The sequence below is a fragment of the Neoarius graeffei genome, chromosome 11, assembly GCF_027579695.1.
Source record: "Neoarius graeffei isolate fNeoGra1 chromosome 11, fNeoGra1.pri, whole genome shotgun sequence".
Lineage (NCBI taxonomy): Eukaryota > Metazoa > Chordata > Actinopteri > Siluriformes > Ariidae > Neoarius > Neoarius graeffei.
In genome coordinates this window covers 63,998,445-64,019,043 of record NC_083579.1, presented here as the reverse complement: position 1 = coordinate 64,019,043, position 20,599 = coordinate 63,998,445, and the positions used below count along the sequence as shown (strand labels likewise).

The 20,599-nt window shown below is 39.0% G+C and overlaps 1 protein-coding gene across 1 annotated transcript in view; it reads left to right on the top strand.

The window, feature by feature from the left end:
• The window catches only part of sntg2 (syntrophin, gamma 2), a 103,836-nt gene extending 93,892 nt beyond the window's left edge, over window positions 1–9,944 (top strand). The window contains exons 15-17 of the mRNA XM_060933127.1: window positions 5,807–5,899; window positions 6,882–6,992; window positions 9,756–9,944. Of these exons, the coding sequence (XP_060789110.1) occupies window positions 5,807–5,899; window positions 6,882–6,992; window positions 9,756–9,887 (336 nt within the window). The 3' untranslated portion in view covers window positions 9,888–9,944. The remainder of the gene's footprint in view (window positions 1–5,806; window positions 5,900–6,881; window positions 6,993–9,755) is intronic.
• The last annotated feature ends 10,655 nt before the right edge of the window (window positions 9,945–20,599 follow it).

Sequence of the window (20,599 nt, the reverse complement as noted above, 5' to 3'; positions counted from 1 at the left end):
AGCTCGGTGACTCTTGTTTGTCTTTTGTGTTTTGGCTGTTTTTGATTCCGTTTTGATTTCCAATTAACCTTTTTTTTTGTTTTTGTTTGTTTGTTTGTTTGTTTGTTTGTTTGTTTTTTTGCAACATTGAAAGCCAACGCCTTGTAAAGAAAATCCATAATCGCTCACAGGCATTACGGGAAAATACTACCTGCCAAGGAACCAATCAGAACGCACAATTTTACCGGAAGTAGCTCATGCCGTATAATAATACAAATTACTGTAGTGTACATTATAGGTATTACATAATTACACAGCTATTACAGAGTCTTCTTATCACAATATTATGATTAATTATAATTAATTACTAGAATCCACAATCATATACTGTATTTCCATATCAATATACTGTATATGGTCATGAAATCTCATCTCATTTTCTCTAGCCGCTTTATCCTTCTACAGGGTCGCAGGCAAGCTGGAGCCTATCCCAGCTGACTACGGGCGAAAGGCGGGGTACACCCTGGACAAGTCGCCAGGTCATCACAGGGCTGACACATAGACACAGACAACCATTCACACTCACATTCACACCTACGGTCAATTTAGAGTCACCAGTTAACCTAACCTGCATGTCTTTGGACTGTGGGGGAAACCGGAGCACCCGGAGGAAACCCACGCGGACACGGGGAGAACATGCAAACTCCACACAGAAAGGCCCTCGCCGGCCACGGGGCTCGAACCCAGGACCTTCTTGCTGTGAGGCGACAGCGCTAACCACTACACCACCGTGCCGACCTGGTCATGAAATATGACGTTCATTCTCAATTTCATGATATCGTCTCACTTCACTATCAGATATTAATCTATGGACCATTTTGTCATGTAACAGTAATATGTACTTCAGTTGCAACTTAGCCCATGTTTACATTAGACCGTATCAGCGGATCATCAGATTAACGTTTTTAAAACGATTAGTGTGCACACAGCAACACCAATACACGATTTGCGTGCACACAGCAACACCAATACACGGATACGCTCGGCTCCGCAGGCATCCTGCGCTCCAAATCACTCCGCCCTGAACAGCGAGTGCCCTCTGGAGGGTGCGCACTCCGGCCCTGCGCAGCTCACAGAGCGCGCGAGTGAAGTGTACAAGCAGTGATTCGGGACTGAGCCGCTGTGTGTGTGATCCCAGCGCATATCACTTACCACTTGCAAGTGGAAGGATGGCAAGCCTAAAGACAATCATAACTACACAATGGGCAGTATTTGCATCAGTATTTGCAGTATTTTCATACTTTTATACTCTTTAATGAAAGGTGATACAAGGCGGAAGTCCGCGCCGTTTTTCAGCAGTCGCGTCACATGACCAACGCCAGCGAATCAGGAAGGTGGATGTCACAGTGACGTTGTCCAATGACGACGCCAGCTAGAGCTCAGCACAGCGTATCCGCGTATCTCAATGTTTACACAGCACCGGACCAGACACGATCTGGATTGAATACGTGGACCCTGGCGGATTCCCATTTCCCGACGTTTCCAGGCGGTTTAATGTAAACGGACAGTGCATCCGCGAAGAAAACGAGACAGATACGGTCTAATGTAAACTTGGCCTTAATCACTCTCGCTAAATCTTGTTATAGACTTGTATGAAGAAAGAAAACTAAACTTTTGCAGCCATACATTATTATTCAGGAGCTTGTTTTTGGTAATCATGTACAATATTGATGTTATTATTGTCTCTGTAATGCAATCAGACAGAAAGTTAATTTACCTGGATGTTAATAAATGTCTGTATGTGTATATATCATTTCAAAATTGTGACAAATACAGTTACAGTATCGTCTATTCACTGATTAACCTAGCCAATAATTACAGTTTAAGTTTTTTTGTTGTTTTTTTTCCCCCCTATATGGTATGTCATGCTATTTTAGGTACAGTGACCTCTTAACATGAAAACATTTGTATTACCAGTCCACAACACAATCATTCAGAATAAATGATACAGTTAGTTTTTCATTTACAAGTGAACCATTACTTTTAATTATCCTGGCAGTCCAGAACAGAAATGTGGAACTGGAGGCAAGCCTGCTTTCCCCCAGTGATTTGTTCCTTTTGGAACAATATTATTGCTTTAATTAAATTTCACGAAAGAAACTGTTTTGTAAGACTTACCCTCACTGAGCCGTTAAATTGCCTCTGCTGCACAAAGGCAGGCAGCATTGTTGGTTTACTGACAAATTCCAGCAGTAGAACTTCTGCAAAGTGTGAGCTGCTTTAAGTTCAAGAGGTGAAGGATGTCATCCTTAACCATTCATTAAGAACATTGCTCTTTAAGGTCAAGGAAGGTCAAGCGCATAATTTTCTACAGCTCTAAAATACAGACTGCACAAATAAATTAACTGATGATGGTAAGCATTCTACCGGTACATTGCACAGAAGCCCTGGTAACTCCTTTGCGCTGAATAGATTTTTTTTTTTTTTTGGTATTCTTTCACACCACGTCCTTCTACACGATTTGAATAACTGGATGTACAAAACTACAAGGTTAGAATACTCAAACTGCGTGAAAGAGTATATTGTGGACTTCTAGTGTTAACATTCTTTTATTGGGCTATCCCCAGAGCTCGAGTGGCCAGTCAATGGTCTTTTCTTTTTTTTTTTCTTTCCCAGGCATTAGAAGATCGCCGCTTAAAAGCTGTCTAGCAAACCAGCAAATAGCACTTAGAAAATATTAACATCTTAATGCGTTATGAGAGCATAAATTGAAAAATCATTTCAAACGTGCTAACCAAGCTGCATAATTAGCACAGTTTGTTTTTGTCCAGATTCATCCAGGCATGCTTATTAAAGTACATCTCCACATACATGTCAGGTCAAGGATTTAAAAAATGGCCAGCAGTGTTTGATATACTATTCCTTATTCTCAGAATAGAAATAGAGGTTGAGAAAAGGCAGCTTGAAGCCTGAGGGCTGTGATGCTCGGTACCCTTAACTCGAGACATTTATAAATAATACAAAGGAAAAAAGCTGTCAGAAAAGATTAAAATCCATATAATACAGCGCAAACACAAATACAGCATGTGTAAACCCTTCCATATTCCTTATTGTGGTTTTGCACCAATGTTCTTTACAAACCCGAAGAGATTTTCTGCCTCCTTCTCTGTAAAACGACGTTTGTTCCTCAACTTGGTAGGTCCGTAAGACGGCAGTACTGGAGGTTTGTGAAAGAGCATGGCGGATATCATAATCAGATTATATTCTGTGGGGTTTTCAAGTGGCGAAGTCACCGTGAGTTCAGGAGCACGATTCCTCCAAGTTCCCTTTTCTTCCCTTTAACTGCATGAATAGATCCCAAGGCGAGCTCCTAAGTTTAGCAGTTGAAAAGTTCACATTAGATTTAAAAGTAGAACGAGGAAGAAGCTGCTCTTTCAGACTGTATTAATTGAGATTAAAGACTTGGTGCCCTTAATCCAACCAGCAGAATCTTTGTTATCGGTATGCAAAACTGGAGTCTTCAGTGGTTCAGTTGCATGCAGTGTCCTTATTTGGTAATAAACATGTCTAAGGAGTTCATTAAACAATGTGCGAGGCTACTTTGTAAACCTACCGCTTTCACCGTGTCACAAACATGTTTATTTGACGTAATTAATTAGGATTTTACTGCTTGATTTCACGGCTCACTTAAAGCACAAAGTTAAAGCTCCGTGCGGTTTGGTTTCTGCCAGTCATCAGAGCTCCTTGAGTTGTTGATGAATTTATTCTGCATGTGTGAGCATGCCCAGTGTGAAGATTATCCCAAGGTGTTTTGCACAGGAAACTTGCATGTGGCTTTCTCAGTGCTTTACACAAAATGGAAACATCAGAAGGAAGAAAAAGGCACCCGGCCTTATTGTTGTAAACTTGAGGCATTGTCCTGTGAGGGCCTAGTGAATGTGATAGAGAATTTAAATTAGTCGGTTATCCTTTGTTCTCCAGCCAATTAGTAAAACCTCCTGCGGTCTGTAATAAATACTCAGCAGCTCATACCGGTATACAGCTTAGGCTGTGATTCAAAAAGGTACAGTGTGAAATAAACATGAGCAGGCAAGGAAATAATAAAGCTTTTTGTTTTTGTTCAGTTCATTTAAACATGACGCGCTTGATGGTTTTAAGGTCAGCATATTAAACAAAAGGTCCTTTAGTGCACAGCAGTATCCTTTTTGTCATCAGCGGAAATCAGATGAGATCCAGCTAGTCTATGGTTATTGCAGCAACAAACGTGCATGGCTCCCAGTTCTCAACATTAAGAAGACAGTCAGTGTTTTCACACAAGGCTGATCACATCTAAGCTTCAAACTAGCTGACAGGTAAATCCTAAAGCACTCCTCACTATGTGTTTTTTGAATTCCCAGAGGAAGCTCTCCAATTAGCTCTGTATAGTCTGTACTTTAGAAGTCACACACAGTGCTCACAAAAGGCGACATCAGGCTTTTCCTGTCAGATGAATGTCTCTTGCCTCGTAAAGCATGGCAGTGTGTTTGGGAATGAAGCACGCTTCGGTTTTTCGCTGACGGGCATGGCGATCAAGACCATTAGCAGTTCATCCCTGTGCAAAGGGAAATGTGGACATAAAGTGCACCAAAATCTGGCAGGCATTATATGATGCCAGATTTAAGGATGCTAACATGCCTCTACTAATGGAAATGTAGATGTTCTGACATTCAGAATGATTGCTTTCCATTTGCAAGGGAATAAAACCATTGAGGTAGGGAGTGTCAAATATGCAGCAGCAGATAACTGCAAAATGCCACTGAAAAGATTTCTGGAGTGGACAAATGTTTTCAGTGAACTGTTGCTATATTAGATTTTACAAACCCATTGGCTGTGCGGCATACACTTTATGGCTATTAAATGAAAAGTAACAGGGGCCCAGGAGACTGCGCGCTAAAGCCAGCATGAATAGGCATACCTTCCATATTAGTCAATGAAATGAAGCAACATCAAGAATTGATGGCTTGTAAATTTTAATGGCTTCAACTTTAAATGCAACAAATTTGTTTCTGTTACAGGATGACCAGATCACTGAGTGACCATAAAATCTCCCCGGCTGATGCCTAATTGGCCACTAAGTCCATGCTCACACATTTCATGCAGACAAATGTTTCCTCTCAGTGGAGGATGTGATGGTCTTAGAAACTGAACTCAGCAGCAACTCAGTAGCGGCACAGCTACAGCGATAGAAAGTGCTTATAGAATCCAAACACAAGGCATATTAATCATTTTGGCGAAACACAAATGTCCATTTCTCTGAATACAGTAATTACGGACTGAGATGTTATTCGTCAACAGAAAACAAAGAAACATGGTCATCAGGGTTTTCGTCGCTATCCTCAGTCCGTTTCCTTTCATTCCCATTAGCACGTCACTCTTGATTTTGCTGGAACGCAAGAGAAATGTCTCAAATAAGACAACACCCTCTGACAGTGTGTCCTCTAAGACAGATTATAACTAAATTGCTCAGTAAGAACAATAACTAAATCGTTTTCTGTTGACTTCATAATATATTCATTAGATTTCAAACCCCTTGGTTTTTCTCATTCCCCTCTCTGCTAAAAAGACGAGCACTGGACAGCTGTTGCCATAGCGACTGAAGTCTACCTGTCCTCTTCCTGGGGAAGATGACAAATATTCACCTATTTACATGAGCATGAATGAAACAGTTAGATAATATGGGTAGGCAATTATGACCTAGTGCGCTGAAGTACCTGTTTGATATGTTGTGTTTCTAATTTTCATTTCAAATGCTTAACATTAACTGCTAACTTTTATTTTCACTTCACAGTCAAAAACCTACATGTGCAGTAGCCAAGGGAAGATACTGTGCTTTACAGTCGACTTTGAATCCGGCTTCTCCTGCTCTGAGAGTATTTCAAAGGTAATAAGGACTAAAAATATGCTGGTTTTGAATCCATCTTTACCCTTGGTGACACAGGTCTGTGTGCGACTGGCTAATTTTGGCCCAAAAGGAAGGACATAGTTCAGAGCCTTCAAATTTTTTTCCTAGCCATCAGCTTGTGCTGAGAGTAATACCTAATTGCAGTACATTTCCAGGCAACTTTCCCCTTATTATCAAAACATGGTTGGATGAAATGACTCATTATTAGATCTGGATTATTATAAGCTTGACTTGTCAGTCTGAATATTATTGGCCTGTACAATTCTGACAGGCTGTTCTAAATCAGGCCTGCATTGTTAATGGTTAGAAACTAATTTGCATAGGAGTGAGTGTGTGTTAGCTGATTGGTTTTGCTCTATAACGCGGCCACAATGACTGGCGATGACGAATATGCAAATGAGGCCCGATCAGGCTTTTCAGCAGCTCTTAATGAGTTGCTTTCACTACAGACTCCAGCTGTCCATCTTTGTTTAGGACACAGAAGAGCTCTATGCTCATGGGCTGGTACATCAGTCCATGTGTAAAGACCTTCTATATGAGCCAGGCAATTAATATAATCCATTTTGAATAATAAAACAAGGATGTGGAGTGAAAAATGGCCACAAGTACAGTAAGCATACAGTGCCAGCTGATGCAATCATAAGTACATACAGTATTTATTTCGCATATGCCATCGACATTATTGCCTGAAGAGTAAACAAACATCACCTTTATCCTTCTGAGCTGTTCTTCTGTTCTTGAATAATGGCTCCCACTGTAGATTGGCTAGATAGATAGATTGATTGTATTTATACAGGAGGAAATTGGGGTAGGGAAGCCTTGCTGAGACGAGCAGTCTTAGAAATACAACAGCAATTTAATATCCTGCATACAAATTCCAAGACATTTGTCAACTTTAACTTAGGTTTAGTGTTTCAACCTGTCTGCTTGATTTGATTTATTCTGGTCTTGTCATCCACAGAAAGTCATTTGGAGATATAAATTTTCCCAACTGAAGGGTTCCTCAGATGATGGAAAGACAAGAGTAAAACTTTTATTTAAAAATTCAGAAAACCAACAGATAGAAATGAAGGTAAGTCTTGTATTTGCAGTACATGTGCCGTCAGACCTATAGAATCTCAGATGACTTACAAAATGTGCAAAATTTCTGGTTAAGAATCAAGTACGATTATTCATTCTACAGCAGATGGAAATTAGACGGTTTGTTAAACACTTTAACCCATCTCACGTGATCTTGACTCGTGGGGTGCCCTTGCTGGTAAATGGAGAATAGATAAAATGTCAGGCATGTGGATTTTTTTTTTTTTTTTTATTGTTTACTGTGTATTATTGTGGAATCACCTAAAATCCACCATCCAGCACAACACAACAGTTTTGTAGCATCGGAGTTTGTACGTCAGGTTTATTCAATTTAAGTAATGCAATAAAAATGATAGAACCCTCTGTTTCTGTAGTGACCATCCAATTTTACTGTCGTTGACACTTCAGGCTGCGATGAGACTCCATATCTGCTTTCATATAAACATCTATGAAGTGAGCTTTATTGCGATGATGATACTGATGTCCACAGAGCTTTTCAGGCTGTTCATAACCTCTTCATTTTCAGCTAATATAAAATAAGTATAAAAATCTTGGTCACTTTTTTCATATTTTTATTTTCCTGTCCTTTAATGTTAGATAGGTGTTTTGTACATTCATCTCATCTCATTATCTCTAGCCGCTTTATCCTGTTCTACAGGGTCGCAGGCAAGCTGGAGCCTATCCCAGCTGACTACGGGCGAAAGGCGGGGTACACCCTGGACAAGTCGCCAGGTCATCACAGGGCTGACACATAGACACAGACAACCATTCACACTCACATTCACACCTACGCTCAATTTAGAGTCACCAGTTAACCTAACCTGCATGTCTTTGGACTGTGGGGGAAACCGGAGCACCCGGAGGAAACCCACGCGGACACGGGGAGAACATGCAAACTCCGCACAGAAAGGCCCTCGCCGGCCACGGGGCTCGAACCTGGACCTTCTTGCTGTGAGGCGACAGTGCTAACCACTACACCACCGTACCGCCCGATATAAGGAATATTGTGGATAATTAAAATATTTAGTAAAAATGACTTAAAATCTGGGCGGCACGGTGGTGTAGTGGTTAGCGCTGTCACCTCACAGCAAGAAGGTCCGGGTTCGAGCCCCGGGGCCGGCGAGGGCCTTTCTGTGTGGAGTTTGCATGTTCTCCCCGTGTCCGCGTGGGTTTCCTCCGGGTGCTCCGGTTTCCCCCACAGTCCAAAGACATGCAGGTTAGGTTAACTGGTGACTCTAAATTGACTGTAGGTGTGAATGTGAGTGTGAATGGTTGTCTGTGTCTATGTGTCAGCCCTGTGATGACCTGGCGACTTGTCCAGGGTGTACCCCGCCTTTCACCCGTAGTCAGCTGGGATAGGCTCCAGCTTGCCTGCGACCCTGTAGAAGGATAAAGCGGCTAGAGATAATGAGATGAGATGAGACTTAAAGTCTGCATCACATTACATGCATCCCATTGCAATTGATCCTGGAAGATAAACCTTCCCTATGTCCGAAACCACTCACTCGTTCACTACTCCCTACTCACTATTTAGGGAATTACTATATAGAGGACTATATAGTGAGCTCAGTGGTAAAATGAAAAAAAATGCTTTCGGTCACTACTCTGTCGCACCGTTATTTACGTCATTACTGTCGCACAATTAAAACGTGCCAGATCAGCCGGCTGGTGGTTTTTCAAAATTATAAATACATGCATGCATTTTTGTGATAAATACATATACTGAGCATATTTCCCACATTAATCAACACAAAGTACTTTGTGCCTGCTGCATCTTTCAGTTCTTTTAAATCAAGGCTGAATCCTTTCTTCTTTGCCGCTGCCTTTTATTAAATCAAATTTGAGGCTTTTGATTTGATTTCTTTCAGCGCGACCGCAATGCATGATGGGATATATTGCTTGGTTAGTGACCATCGGTTGTACACTACTTTTCGTAATGCATTATGGGATACTTTGAGTGCACTATATAGGGTGTAATAATTCTCACTATACATTCGGACAGCACTACAAAATGGCGAACTCGCTATATAGTCCACTATATAGTGAGTAGGGAGTGATTTCGGACACAGAGTTTGATTTAATGCATAAAATGAGCTTTTATTGAAACCGTTACCATTTGTAGCTAAAAAGACGTTAGGCGATAGGGCATTCGCATTGGCAGCTCCAAAGCTTTGGAACACGCTGCCAAAGTTAATGAGACATGCTGATAATTTATCCAGTTTTAAATCTTTACTTAAAACACATTCATTTAGCTTTTAATAATTGATATTTTTCATAATTATATATATTACAGCTTAGCAATATTTTATGGTTTTTATATTATTTTTAGGATATCATCTCATTTATATTTGTATTCTTTTATTTTATTCACGTACGATATTCTAAGCGCATTTGATCATATATGCATGCACGATGTACTACACTGCAAAAAATCGGAAAGTGAATTTGAGGAGAAAATTACTTAAGACTAGTGAAATTATCTTGCTGCATGGACAGATATTTTTACTTGATAAGACATCTTGGAATAAGTTGGTTGCAATCTAGAACTAAGTTTAATAATCTCAGAATTGGTGTCTTGTATTCTTCTAATAGGAAATGTTAGATTGGTTCAACTATTTTCAAGATATTTTCACTTGCTACGATATTTTTATTTTTTTTTGCAGTGTATATAAGTAATGCACATTATTATAATTATGATAAAATCGTAATTTTGAAGACCTTGTGACTTTTTCTGTCTTTTCACTGACCTAATCAGGAGCTGGAGTTTGCTAACCTGACAGCTGTTCTTCACTGTATCCACTCCTTCATCGCTGCCAAAGTGGCCTCAGTGGATCCACTCTTTGTCAACAATCAAAGCATCACACGAAAATACATGTACAACAGCTAGAAACACACGTGTTGTAAGCAACATGTACCATCTTGTCTGTGGTTTCATCTACTATTTTATGCACAATACCTATGAATATATCTAGTACTTGTTATTTTTGTATGACTCTTCTAAACTAAAATGTTAAAGAAAAAGAACTTTTGGATTAGATGATATTTTGACATGCACAGATTAATGGTTTGGTACTTGATTATCCTATCTTCACTGGTCTGCTTCAAATGAATTCATGTTGATCATGTAGCAAAGCAAATGTTCACATGTAGTACATGGCATTATGGGTTTGTAAATGCATGCATTGCATTTTAAACTTGACAGACCATTACGGGTGAACCTCGGAAGAAGTTAATACTGTAATATGAACTTCTGTCCTTGTGTCATTATCTGCAGTTATTGACCGATGATTATGATTATCCCTAAATCAGTGTACAGGTTCAACTGTTAAAATATATTTTTCATGATTGCTATCTCCATTATTATTATACTTTGATCTTGTTTTTTCAAACTGCTGCACAGTAACTGCAACGAAGCCTCAAGTTTTAGCAACTTTTAGCATGAACTGAAAGTGACATAATTTTGTAATGAAGTGTCCATGAGTTTCACCTTTTCAATCTGAAATTCCTTAGTATAGCTGTTTGATTAAATGGTAATTAGATCATGTAAGGTCGCCAACTACCTTCATACAAAAGTTTCTTTCTTTTTCTAATCTGTGATCAGATTGAAGACCCATAATTTGCCACATTGTTCTGTATGGTGTTATTCAGTACCTTTTCAAATAAAGGAGCAGTTAATTAACTGTTGACAAAAAGGTGTATGATCTCTTTTGTGCCCAGATCTCTTTTGTGTCCAGAGTACTGATAAAACTTTTAGATGTTTAAAACTGACAGGACTCTTTGTACCGTCTCTGCTCATTGTTCATTTCTCTGCTGATAATTAGTGCAATTGCAGAAGATAAACACTAATGCTCCACGCAATATGAAATTAAAACTAGACTACATTAATTTCTATGCCTCTGAACTGTCTCTTGAACTGACTCTGAATTTTGGCAAAATAATGCACATCGTTAAAAAAGTAATGTTTAATTGATCCGAATTTCTTAGATTTTAGTTGGCATTAACGAGCTCAGAACAAAAGGACCATCTGAAGCACTTTAGTGTGAAGCAAAACCCTTCACAGAGTGAATTCTAAAGTAGCAGCACTCCGTTCTATTCAAAGACCTTCTGCACGCTACTGGGCAAAAGGAAGTAAACGACTTGAAACCGAGCTTTTCTGAACAGAAGAGGGTTCAAACGAGCTGTGTTAAAATAAAACAGCATTCTTAATTTGCATTGCAACTTTAAAAGGGATGACAAGCTCTTGCTAGGTGGAACACGATTTAAACACAAGTCCCTTACTGTTAAATTATGCACACACCTTCACACAGGGAACGCTCTTGACTGAAGAGCTTGTATGGCGTTATGTCATATGATGCAAGTTATGTGATGTTTAATTGCATGAGTGAAAGTAGAGGTTCTGATGCAGAATCCATTCCAGTTCCTTCAACAGCAGCTTAAAAAGGGATGTATTTGCACTTGCATTTCTTAAATCCCTTCAAGGTATTAGATGTTAGTGTGTGAGGTTGGATGAATTGACGCAGAGGTGGAAAATACCTTTAAAGTACCCATTACAAGACATGTCGGTCTCTTCTCCCTTATCAAAAGGAAGTATACTTAAGTAAAGTTAAAGTATATTTCCTTAAGTATACTTTTGTGTACCAAGTACACTGATATCAATGTGCTTACAGTATACTTGTAAGTAAACTAATCTAATACTTCTTGGGACTAAATTGGCCCACTTTTAGTTTATAAAAAGTATATTTTAAATCTAAGAGAAGTAAACTCTGAGTATACAACTAGCATTTTTTATTTTGTACTGCAAGTATACCACAAGTAAACTTATATACTAATAGTTTACTAGTTTTATACTTGTAGTCAACTCTTTAGTTTACAAAAGCATACTTCATAGTACAACCCTGATTCCAAAAAAGTTGGGACAAGGTACAAATTGTAAATAAAAACGGAATGCAATGATTTACAAATCTCAAAAACTGATATTGTATTCACAATAAAACATAGACAACATATCAAATGTTGAAAGTGAGACATTTTGAAATTTCATGACAAATATTGGCTCATTTGAAATTTCATGACAGCAACACATCTCAAAAAAGTTGGGACAGGGGCAATAAGAGGCTGGAAAAGTTAAAGGTACAAAAAAGGAACAGCTGGAGGACCAAATTGCAACTCATTAGGTCAATTGGCAATAGGTCATTAACATGACTGGGTATAAAAAGAGCATCTTGGAGTGGCAGCGGCTCTCAGAAGTAAAGATGGGAAGAGGATCACCAATCCCCCTAATTCTGCACTGACAAATAGTGGAGCAATATCAGAAAGGAGTTCGACAGTGTAAAATTGCAAAGAGTTTGAACATATCATCATCTACAGTGCATAATATCATCAAAAGATTCAGAGAATCTGGAAGAATCTCTGTGCATAAGGGTCAAGGCCGGAAAACCATACTGGGTGCCCGTGATCTTCGGGCCCTTAGACGGCACTGCATCATATACAGGCATGCTTCTGTACTGGAAATCACAAAATGGGCTCAGGAATATTTCCAGAGAACATTATCTGTGAACACAATTCACCGTGCCATCCGCCGTTGCCAGCTAAAACTCTATAGTTCAAAGAAGAAGCCATATCTAAACATGATCCAGAAGCGCAGACGTCTTCTCTGGGCCAAGGCTCATTTACAATGGACTGTGGCAAAGTGGAAAACTGTTCTGTGGTCAGACGAATCAAAATTTGAAGTTCTTTATGGAAATCAGGGACGCCGTGTCATTCGGACTAAAGAGGAGAAGGACGACCCAAGTTGTTATCAGCGCTCAGTTCAGAAGCCTGCATCTCTGATGGTATGGGGTTGCATTAGTGCGTGTGGCATGGGCAGCTTACACATCTGGAAAGACACCATCAGTGCTGAAAGGTATATCCAGGTTCTAGAGCAACATATGCTCCCATCCAGACGACGTCTCTTTCAGGGAAGACCTTGCATTTTCCAACATGACAATGCCAAACCACATACTGCATCAATTACAGCATCATGGCTGTGTAGAAGAAGGGTCCGGGTACTGAACTGGCCAGCCTGCAGTCCAGATCTTTCACCCATAGAAAACATTTGGCGCATCATAAAACGGAAGATACAACAAAAAAGACCTAAGACAGTTGAGCAACTAGAATCCTACATTAGACAAGAATGGGTTAACATTCCTATCCCTAAACTTGAGCAACTTGTCTCCTCAGTCCCCAGACGTTTACAGACTGTTGTAAAGAGAAAAGGGGATGTCTCACAGTGGTAAACATGGCCTTGTCCCAACTTTTTTGAGATGTGTTGTTGTCATGAAATTTAAAATCACCTAATTTTTCTCTTTAAATGATACATTTTCTCAGTTTAAACATTTGATATGTCATCTATGTTCTATTCTGAAGAAAATATGGAATTTTGAAACTTCCACATCATTGCATTCCATTTTTATTTACAATTTGTACTTTGTCCCAACTTTTTTGGAATCGGGGTTGTATACAGGAAATATACTATGAGTTTACTTGTTTTATGCTTCTAGTCTACTTTTTAGTTTACTAAAGTATACTTTATAGCATATTGGAAATATACTATTAGTAACTGGTTATATACATCTAGTCCATTTTTTAGTTTTGAAGTATACTTCAATTACCCTGGGTGGCACGGTGGTGTAGTGGTTAGCACTGTCACCTCACAGCAAGAAGGTCCTGGGTTCAAGCCCAGCGGCCAGCGAGGGCCTTTCTGTGCGGAGTTTGCATGTTCTCCCCGTGTCCGCGTGGGTTTCCTCCGGGTGCTCCGGTTTCCCCCACAGTCCAAAGACATGCAGGTTAGGTTAACTGGTGACTCTAAATTGACCGTAGGTGTGAATGTGAGTGTGAATGGTTGTCTGTGTCTATGTGTCAGCCCTGTGATGACCTGGCGACTTGTCCAGGGTGTACCCCGCCTCTAGCCCATGGTCAGCTGGGATAGGCTCCAGCTTGCCTGCGACCCTGTAGGACAGGATAAGCAGCTACAGATAATGGATGGATGAATTCCTTATCAAAAGCAGCTTTAGTTGTGCATAAGACCAGCTTATTACAGAGTAAACTTATAGAGTTTGCAAAACAGCATAGTGGATTTAAAATTAAAATCATCTTCTAACAGCTTGAGATCAGTAATAAAGGTTACTTTTCACATGAACTTCATTTCTTCACCTAGTGATAAGTCTGACGTACATGGCAGTGTAGTGTGTATGTTTCTGAGGCTTCTACCTACGTAAACTGTGCACTTGAAGAGCAAAAGAAAACAAAAGGCAAACAAGTGGATTTTGTGTGGCTTCAGAAGGGTATGACGGTATCCTCTCATGAGGAGAAAACTCCAGAAGAGACAGAGGAGTGAGTACACAAAGAGTGCAAGATAACACACCGAGAGACATGCAGTAAGAACATTTTATTTTCATATTTTATTTACAGTGCCTATTACGCTGTTTATTTACAGTGCCTATTGCAGGGCCTAATTTCTGCTAATTCATAAAATTGTTTGGGTGGTAAAATATTCTGTCATATTTTTTCTTGATGTTGATTATTTTCGTTAGCATGTGATGCAGAAACTATTATAACATTTATTTAGAACATTTATAACTTATGAATTACTTTGTTTTAGCCGTAAAAGCAATAGCAGAATTGTTGCCATATGGTCTCAGACTATATATTTATTTATTTCTTTTTAAAAAATATAACATCTTTTTTTTTTTTGGTTTGTTTTAGCTCTGCAACAATGTTGAACTCGACACCCAGGTTGCTATTTTGCTGCATTTTGCTTTCATACACATCTGCAGATAAAACTTCATCTGAAAGTAGGTCATGTTTTATTCATCACTTAGTATATACCTGAATTATGTCTGTTATATATCTTACTTTCTTTTGCATATTAACACTGCAGCTAATAACACAGTGCAAAAGCAGTACCATAAATAAGCATACGGGGTACACAGAGGTTTAAATCAAATTCTTGGTAACCTGGGTGATAAGGTATGCTTTTGTGACTATTCCTGATAATTAACTGAGCTCTCTATTCATCTTCCAGTAAATTCCAGAATTATAAATGATTCAGCCTTTACACATTCATATTCATAAGGAATTGAGTTGAAATTTATCTATATTCTTAAATTAGATAGATATGCTGGGGGCAGGATAAGTCACTGTCTGAACATAACTTAAAAAAAAAGACACACAATATATATATATATATATATATATATATATATATATATATATATATATATATATATATATATATAAAATTAAATAACTAATAAATGACAATGAGAGTCATTTATTATGCTTTAAATAAAAAAAAGCACACCCCTGTTTCCAAAAAAGTTGGGACCCTGTGTAAAATGTAAATAAAAAGAGAATGCAATGATTTGCAAACCATGGAAACCCTATATTTCATTGAAAATAGTACAAAGACAACATATAAAACGTTGAAACTGAGATGTTTTTTTTTTATTGTTGTATGAAAATTATATGCTTTCCCATATATGCTTTAATCAGATATCAAAGTCCCTCTCCATCAGAATCTGGTCTTCCCAGGCAGTCTCTTGTCCCAGTACAAACCATTTCTTTAAGGTGTATGGGTGCGGTGCCGATCTCTGTTTTGATAGCCCTTGGCCTCTCACCTATACAGTTAGGGTTACAGTGGGGGGCTAGTCCTCTGGTAACCGCAAGAGTTTGACTTCCCTACTCGCATCTGTATTGCAGCATGCCTTGCCAGATGGTAGTAGGTACCATTTTTATGATGGTCTTTGGTACTGTATGACTTGACCATGAGTATAACTTGCAATCTCCCGGTCGAGAGGCGGACAAACTATCCACTAGGCCAACTAGCGGTTATAAGCAGATATATGTGAAAACAAATTGATGCCAGCGACATGTTTCAAAAAAGTTGGAACAGGTACATGTTTACCACTGTGTTGCATCACTTCTACTTTTGACAACACTCTGTAAATATTTGGGCCAAATGTTTTCAGTGGGAGACAGGTCTGGACTGCAGGCAGGCCAGTTTAACACTCGGACTCTTTTACTATGGTGCCATGCAATTATAATGTGTGCAGAATGCAGTTTGGCATTGTCTTGCTGAAATAAGCAAGGCCTTCAGTGAAAATGATGTCGTCTGGATGACAGCATGTTGCTTCAAAACCTGTGTATATCATTCAGCATTAATGCTGCCTTCCCGAATATGAAAGCTACCCATGCCATGTGCATTAATGCACCCTCATACTATCACAGATGCTGGCTCTTGAACTGTGCGCTGATAACAAGCAGGTGGCCACTCTCCTCTTTAGCCCGGAGGACATGGTGTCTATGATTTCCAAAACCTAATTCAAATTTTGATTAATCAGTTTTTCCACTTCACCTCAGTCCATTGTAAATGAGTTCAGACCTAGAGAATGTGGCTGTGTTTTGAGATATTGTTTATATATGGTTTCTTCTTTGCATGGTAGAATTTTTATCTTGCATTTGTGGATGCAGCAATGAACTATGTTCACAGATAATGATTTTCAGAAGTGTTCCTGAGCCCATGCAGCAATTTCCACTCCAGAATTGTGTCTCAGGCCACCTGAGGGCCCAAAGATCATGGGCATCCAATATTGGTTTTTGGCCTTGTCCCTTGCATACAGAGATTTTTCTGGATTCTCTGAAACTTTTAATGATATTGTGAACTGTAGATGACAACTTTTTTACTTTTACTCCCTACATTTTAACACAAATAGCTGTACTTTCTACTCCTTTTGAGGGGATTTATTTATTATTTTTATATTTTGCATCATTTCGTGCCTTCCCAACATGAAGGCAAATTTCAACCTGGATGGTGAAATAGCACATAGAAAAGTTGTCACAGATTAAAAATAGGTACCCTATTGATACATGTAGCTACTGCTTATAAATAAAATTGTTTTCTGATACCATGTCTCATCTCATCTCATCTCATCTCATTATCTCTAGCCGCTTTATCCTTCTACAGGGTCGCAGGCAAGCTGGAGCCTATCCCAGCTGACTACGGGCGAAAGGCGGGGTACACCCTGGACAAGTCGCCAGGTCATCACAGGGCTGATACCATGTCCATACAGTAAATATAGCATCTATAGATGTTATCAATTCTACTCGCTTCATCTGTTGCAAGCATCACCAAGCTGTGAGGAGCATCAGGGCTCGGAGTATTTTGGTTACCAATTTTGTTTACGGCGTTTTGTTCAAAATACAGCGCTGTGAACTCTATCTATTTTCAAAATAATAAGAAAGCACTTGTTCATGAATTGTCTTCGAAGCATTGTTTAGTACTAATGAGCACATTTTGTTTCACAAGTGTAGTGTAAAGACTCTAAAATAAAAAATAAAATAACAAAATTAAAGTGAATAGCAGAAGTTTGATATTGGCTTTTCAATATATCTGCCAAAAAGCTAAAAAAAAAAAAACCTTACAAAACCTTTCATTTGACCTTTCAAAAGGACCAAACAAAAGCTGTGATCATGAAAAGGTAAATTTTCTTAAACTAAACACCACTGACTTGATATCGAATCAGTAGCCTTGGCGAACCACGAGGTGAATTTCATTTATCTTTTTATCTGCTGATTATCTTCCGATCCTATGAAGTTATAACAAGGTTTCTCTTATTTCATTTCTGGTTCTGATTGGTTCCGAAGTTTATCAAGAAGTAGAACAGGTAATCGAACTTGATCAGGATAAGTGCTGATTGGTTACGAAGTTTCGCTATTGTTACGCTCATTCTTACATTCTTACAACACGATGACATAACGGCTTCGCCACTCGTTCTTATGTACCTTTGATAACACGAGATCAACTGTTCGTATCATGAGATCACGATTCGCCATTCTGGTGATTGTAATGCTTATGTGTATACGCAGTGCACTATTGTTACACTCATTCTTACATTTTTACAACACGATTACATAGCAGGGGCATAGCTAGGATTTTTCAAAGGGGGGGGGGGTCACACACTGACTGGCAGCCTGAGTACATTATGTAACAAAAAATAATAACCATTGCTAGTTTTAGGTAGCTTAGAAACCGGCTCTTCCATTATTGCTGTTTATTCCATGTTTTTTTGATGCTGTGTTCTAGAAACAGCACACTAAAACTTAGCTTCGAAGCCAAAAAAATGCAACTTTGATGGAAAAAAAATACAATAAATTGCTTACCTCTCTTCACGTCGAAAGAAGGACGGAAGTTTCGCTTGTTTTGACATGGTGAATTATTAACACAAGAGGAAATACTCGTAATTCGCAACTAGACTGCAGCTACACTGGCAGCTTGACCATGCTTCCTAGTGCGATCGTGTTGCGCTTGCGCAGAACTGTGTCAGTCCTGTGCGCCTTGGACTGCGCGCGCGCTTAACGAGCTCCAGGACGCGCGCTGTTAACAAAGAACACCTGTCTTTAATCAATGAACTATGTTTAGGCTATTTAAGGACTGCGCCCATGCAAGGACGATGCAAAGTATTACACCACGTCTAGTGTGTCTTACTGAGCCTTGTTCCCTGTTTTTGCTGACCTCCTGGTTTTTCGACTCCTGTTTCTCGTCCCTTGATCTTGTATAGTTTTGTCTTTGATATTCTGTCCGCGCCTCGATTGACCTCCTGCCTGTTTCCTCAATTATGACTTTGCCTGCTGTTTCGGACTGTTTGCCTGTTGTGTGCGTTTCATGCATTTTATGCTTATATCGCACTGTGTATTATTTAACATATCTGCACTTACATCCGCCTCTTCCGCACACACTCTGACAAACTGGGTTTTCGCGCCCAAACCACAGGAAGTCAAGGTTATAGAAACCCTAATGAGGTTGAGGTGACAATCTAGTTTAAAAAAAATGTTAGAAAAATTACAGTGGGTGTTTTTCTAATATTCTTATGCGGCTACTAAAAAAATGTATGGTCCGACAAAGGGGGGGGGGGCACAGGCACCCCGGGAACCCCCAGCTACGCCCCTGCCTAGTGGCTCCGCCTATATTGGCTTTGCCTCTATGAGGCAGTAGCCACAAAAACAAGCCAATCTGGGAACCCTGACTCTGAATCAACAGGAACTGCGTTCAAATTCAGCAAACTGAGATGAAAGGGTTGATTGATTGATTGATTGATTGATTGATTGATTGATTGATTTTATTTAGTAAATTCAATGTAAATACATACAAACAATTGTAAATACATTAAAAATACATGGATGATACAAGAAAGTGAAAACACGTATTTCCATTGTGGTCCATAAAATCAAGTGAAAAAAATGAAGGGAAAATATAGAATGCAAAATTAAAATAAAGAAAAATATGGTGTATACTGTATAACAAACAACATGAGTAGTATAAATAAATGTAAATAAATATGATAATAATATAAATATAAAAATATAATACTGTACAAAAGTACTTAGTGCAAAATGCGAGTAAACAAATATCTGTATCAAAATTAACAAGACAAAGACAATATAATAACAGAGGACTAGTTAGATTATGACATAATAAAAGGGTTGAGTTCTTCCTCTAAAAGCTGTTGAGAAAAAAAGGTTCGGACTAGATGTTTGAAAGCGCTTTTGGAAGACTGAGAATGTATATGACTAGGTAAACCATCCCAAAGGCAAGCACCAGTATATGTGAAAGAGGACTGTCCAGAAGATCTAACAGAAGGGACAAGCAGAGAGAGGGGGCCTGAACGGGTATTATAGTGGGAAGAGTTTGGAATAAAGGCAGATGTTAGATATTGTGGAGCATTACCATGAATAATGTTGTGCATGTGATTTAATTTAAGCTGTGTGACTCGCAGGCTCACTGGCAACATCTTGACCTGCTCAAACTCAACATGACCTACGGTATATGGGTCCTAGGAGAGGCACTGAGTAGATATCAAACTATTTTGTTGAGTCGTCTACAGATGATCTTGCTTTTTCTTGGTAAGACCAGAGTACCAAGAAGCACTGGCGTAGTCAAAATGACACTGTATTAGAGCTGACACTAAAAGCTTTTTGGTAGCCATGTCAAATTGTCTGGTCTGCCTATACAGGAATTTAAGTTTAGCGTTGGATTTGCTAATGATGGTGTCAGCAAATCCAATTCTTTGAACATAAAATAAACTTTCCAAATAAGTTACCAGCAAGCATGAAAGGAGGTAATATAGCTATAGGTTACTGTTACGGTATATCCCCTTCGGACACAAGGAAAAATGCTGTGGAACTTCATGTGTACAATTGTACACATTATGTCCGAAGGGGATATACAGCTGGGTTGTACAGTATATAAAAGTTAGCACACCATACATGGCTGGCTGCTAGTCGATCGACTGCACATGCAAGTGGATAATTTATTTGTCTCAAAGGAAAACATTTGCAAGAAAAATATTTGCAGTGGAGAACCTGATATAGAGTATTGTTTAATAATTAATTTAATGAAGTGTGGGATTGCCTCCTTCCATGCGCACAGGCTGACCCTGATTATATTTTATGATATTATATTATTAATATTACTGTAAGTATATGTGAGGTTCAGTTAGCTTTGCACAGAAAGAGCGGGTAGAAATGTTCTTCAAAGGGCTACCTTTTATCTTGAGTACATCT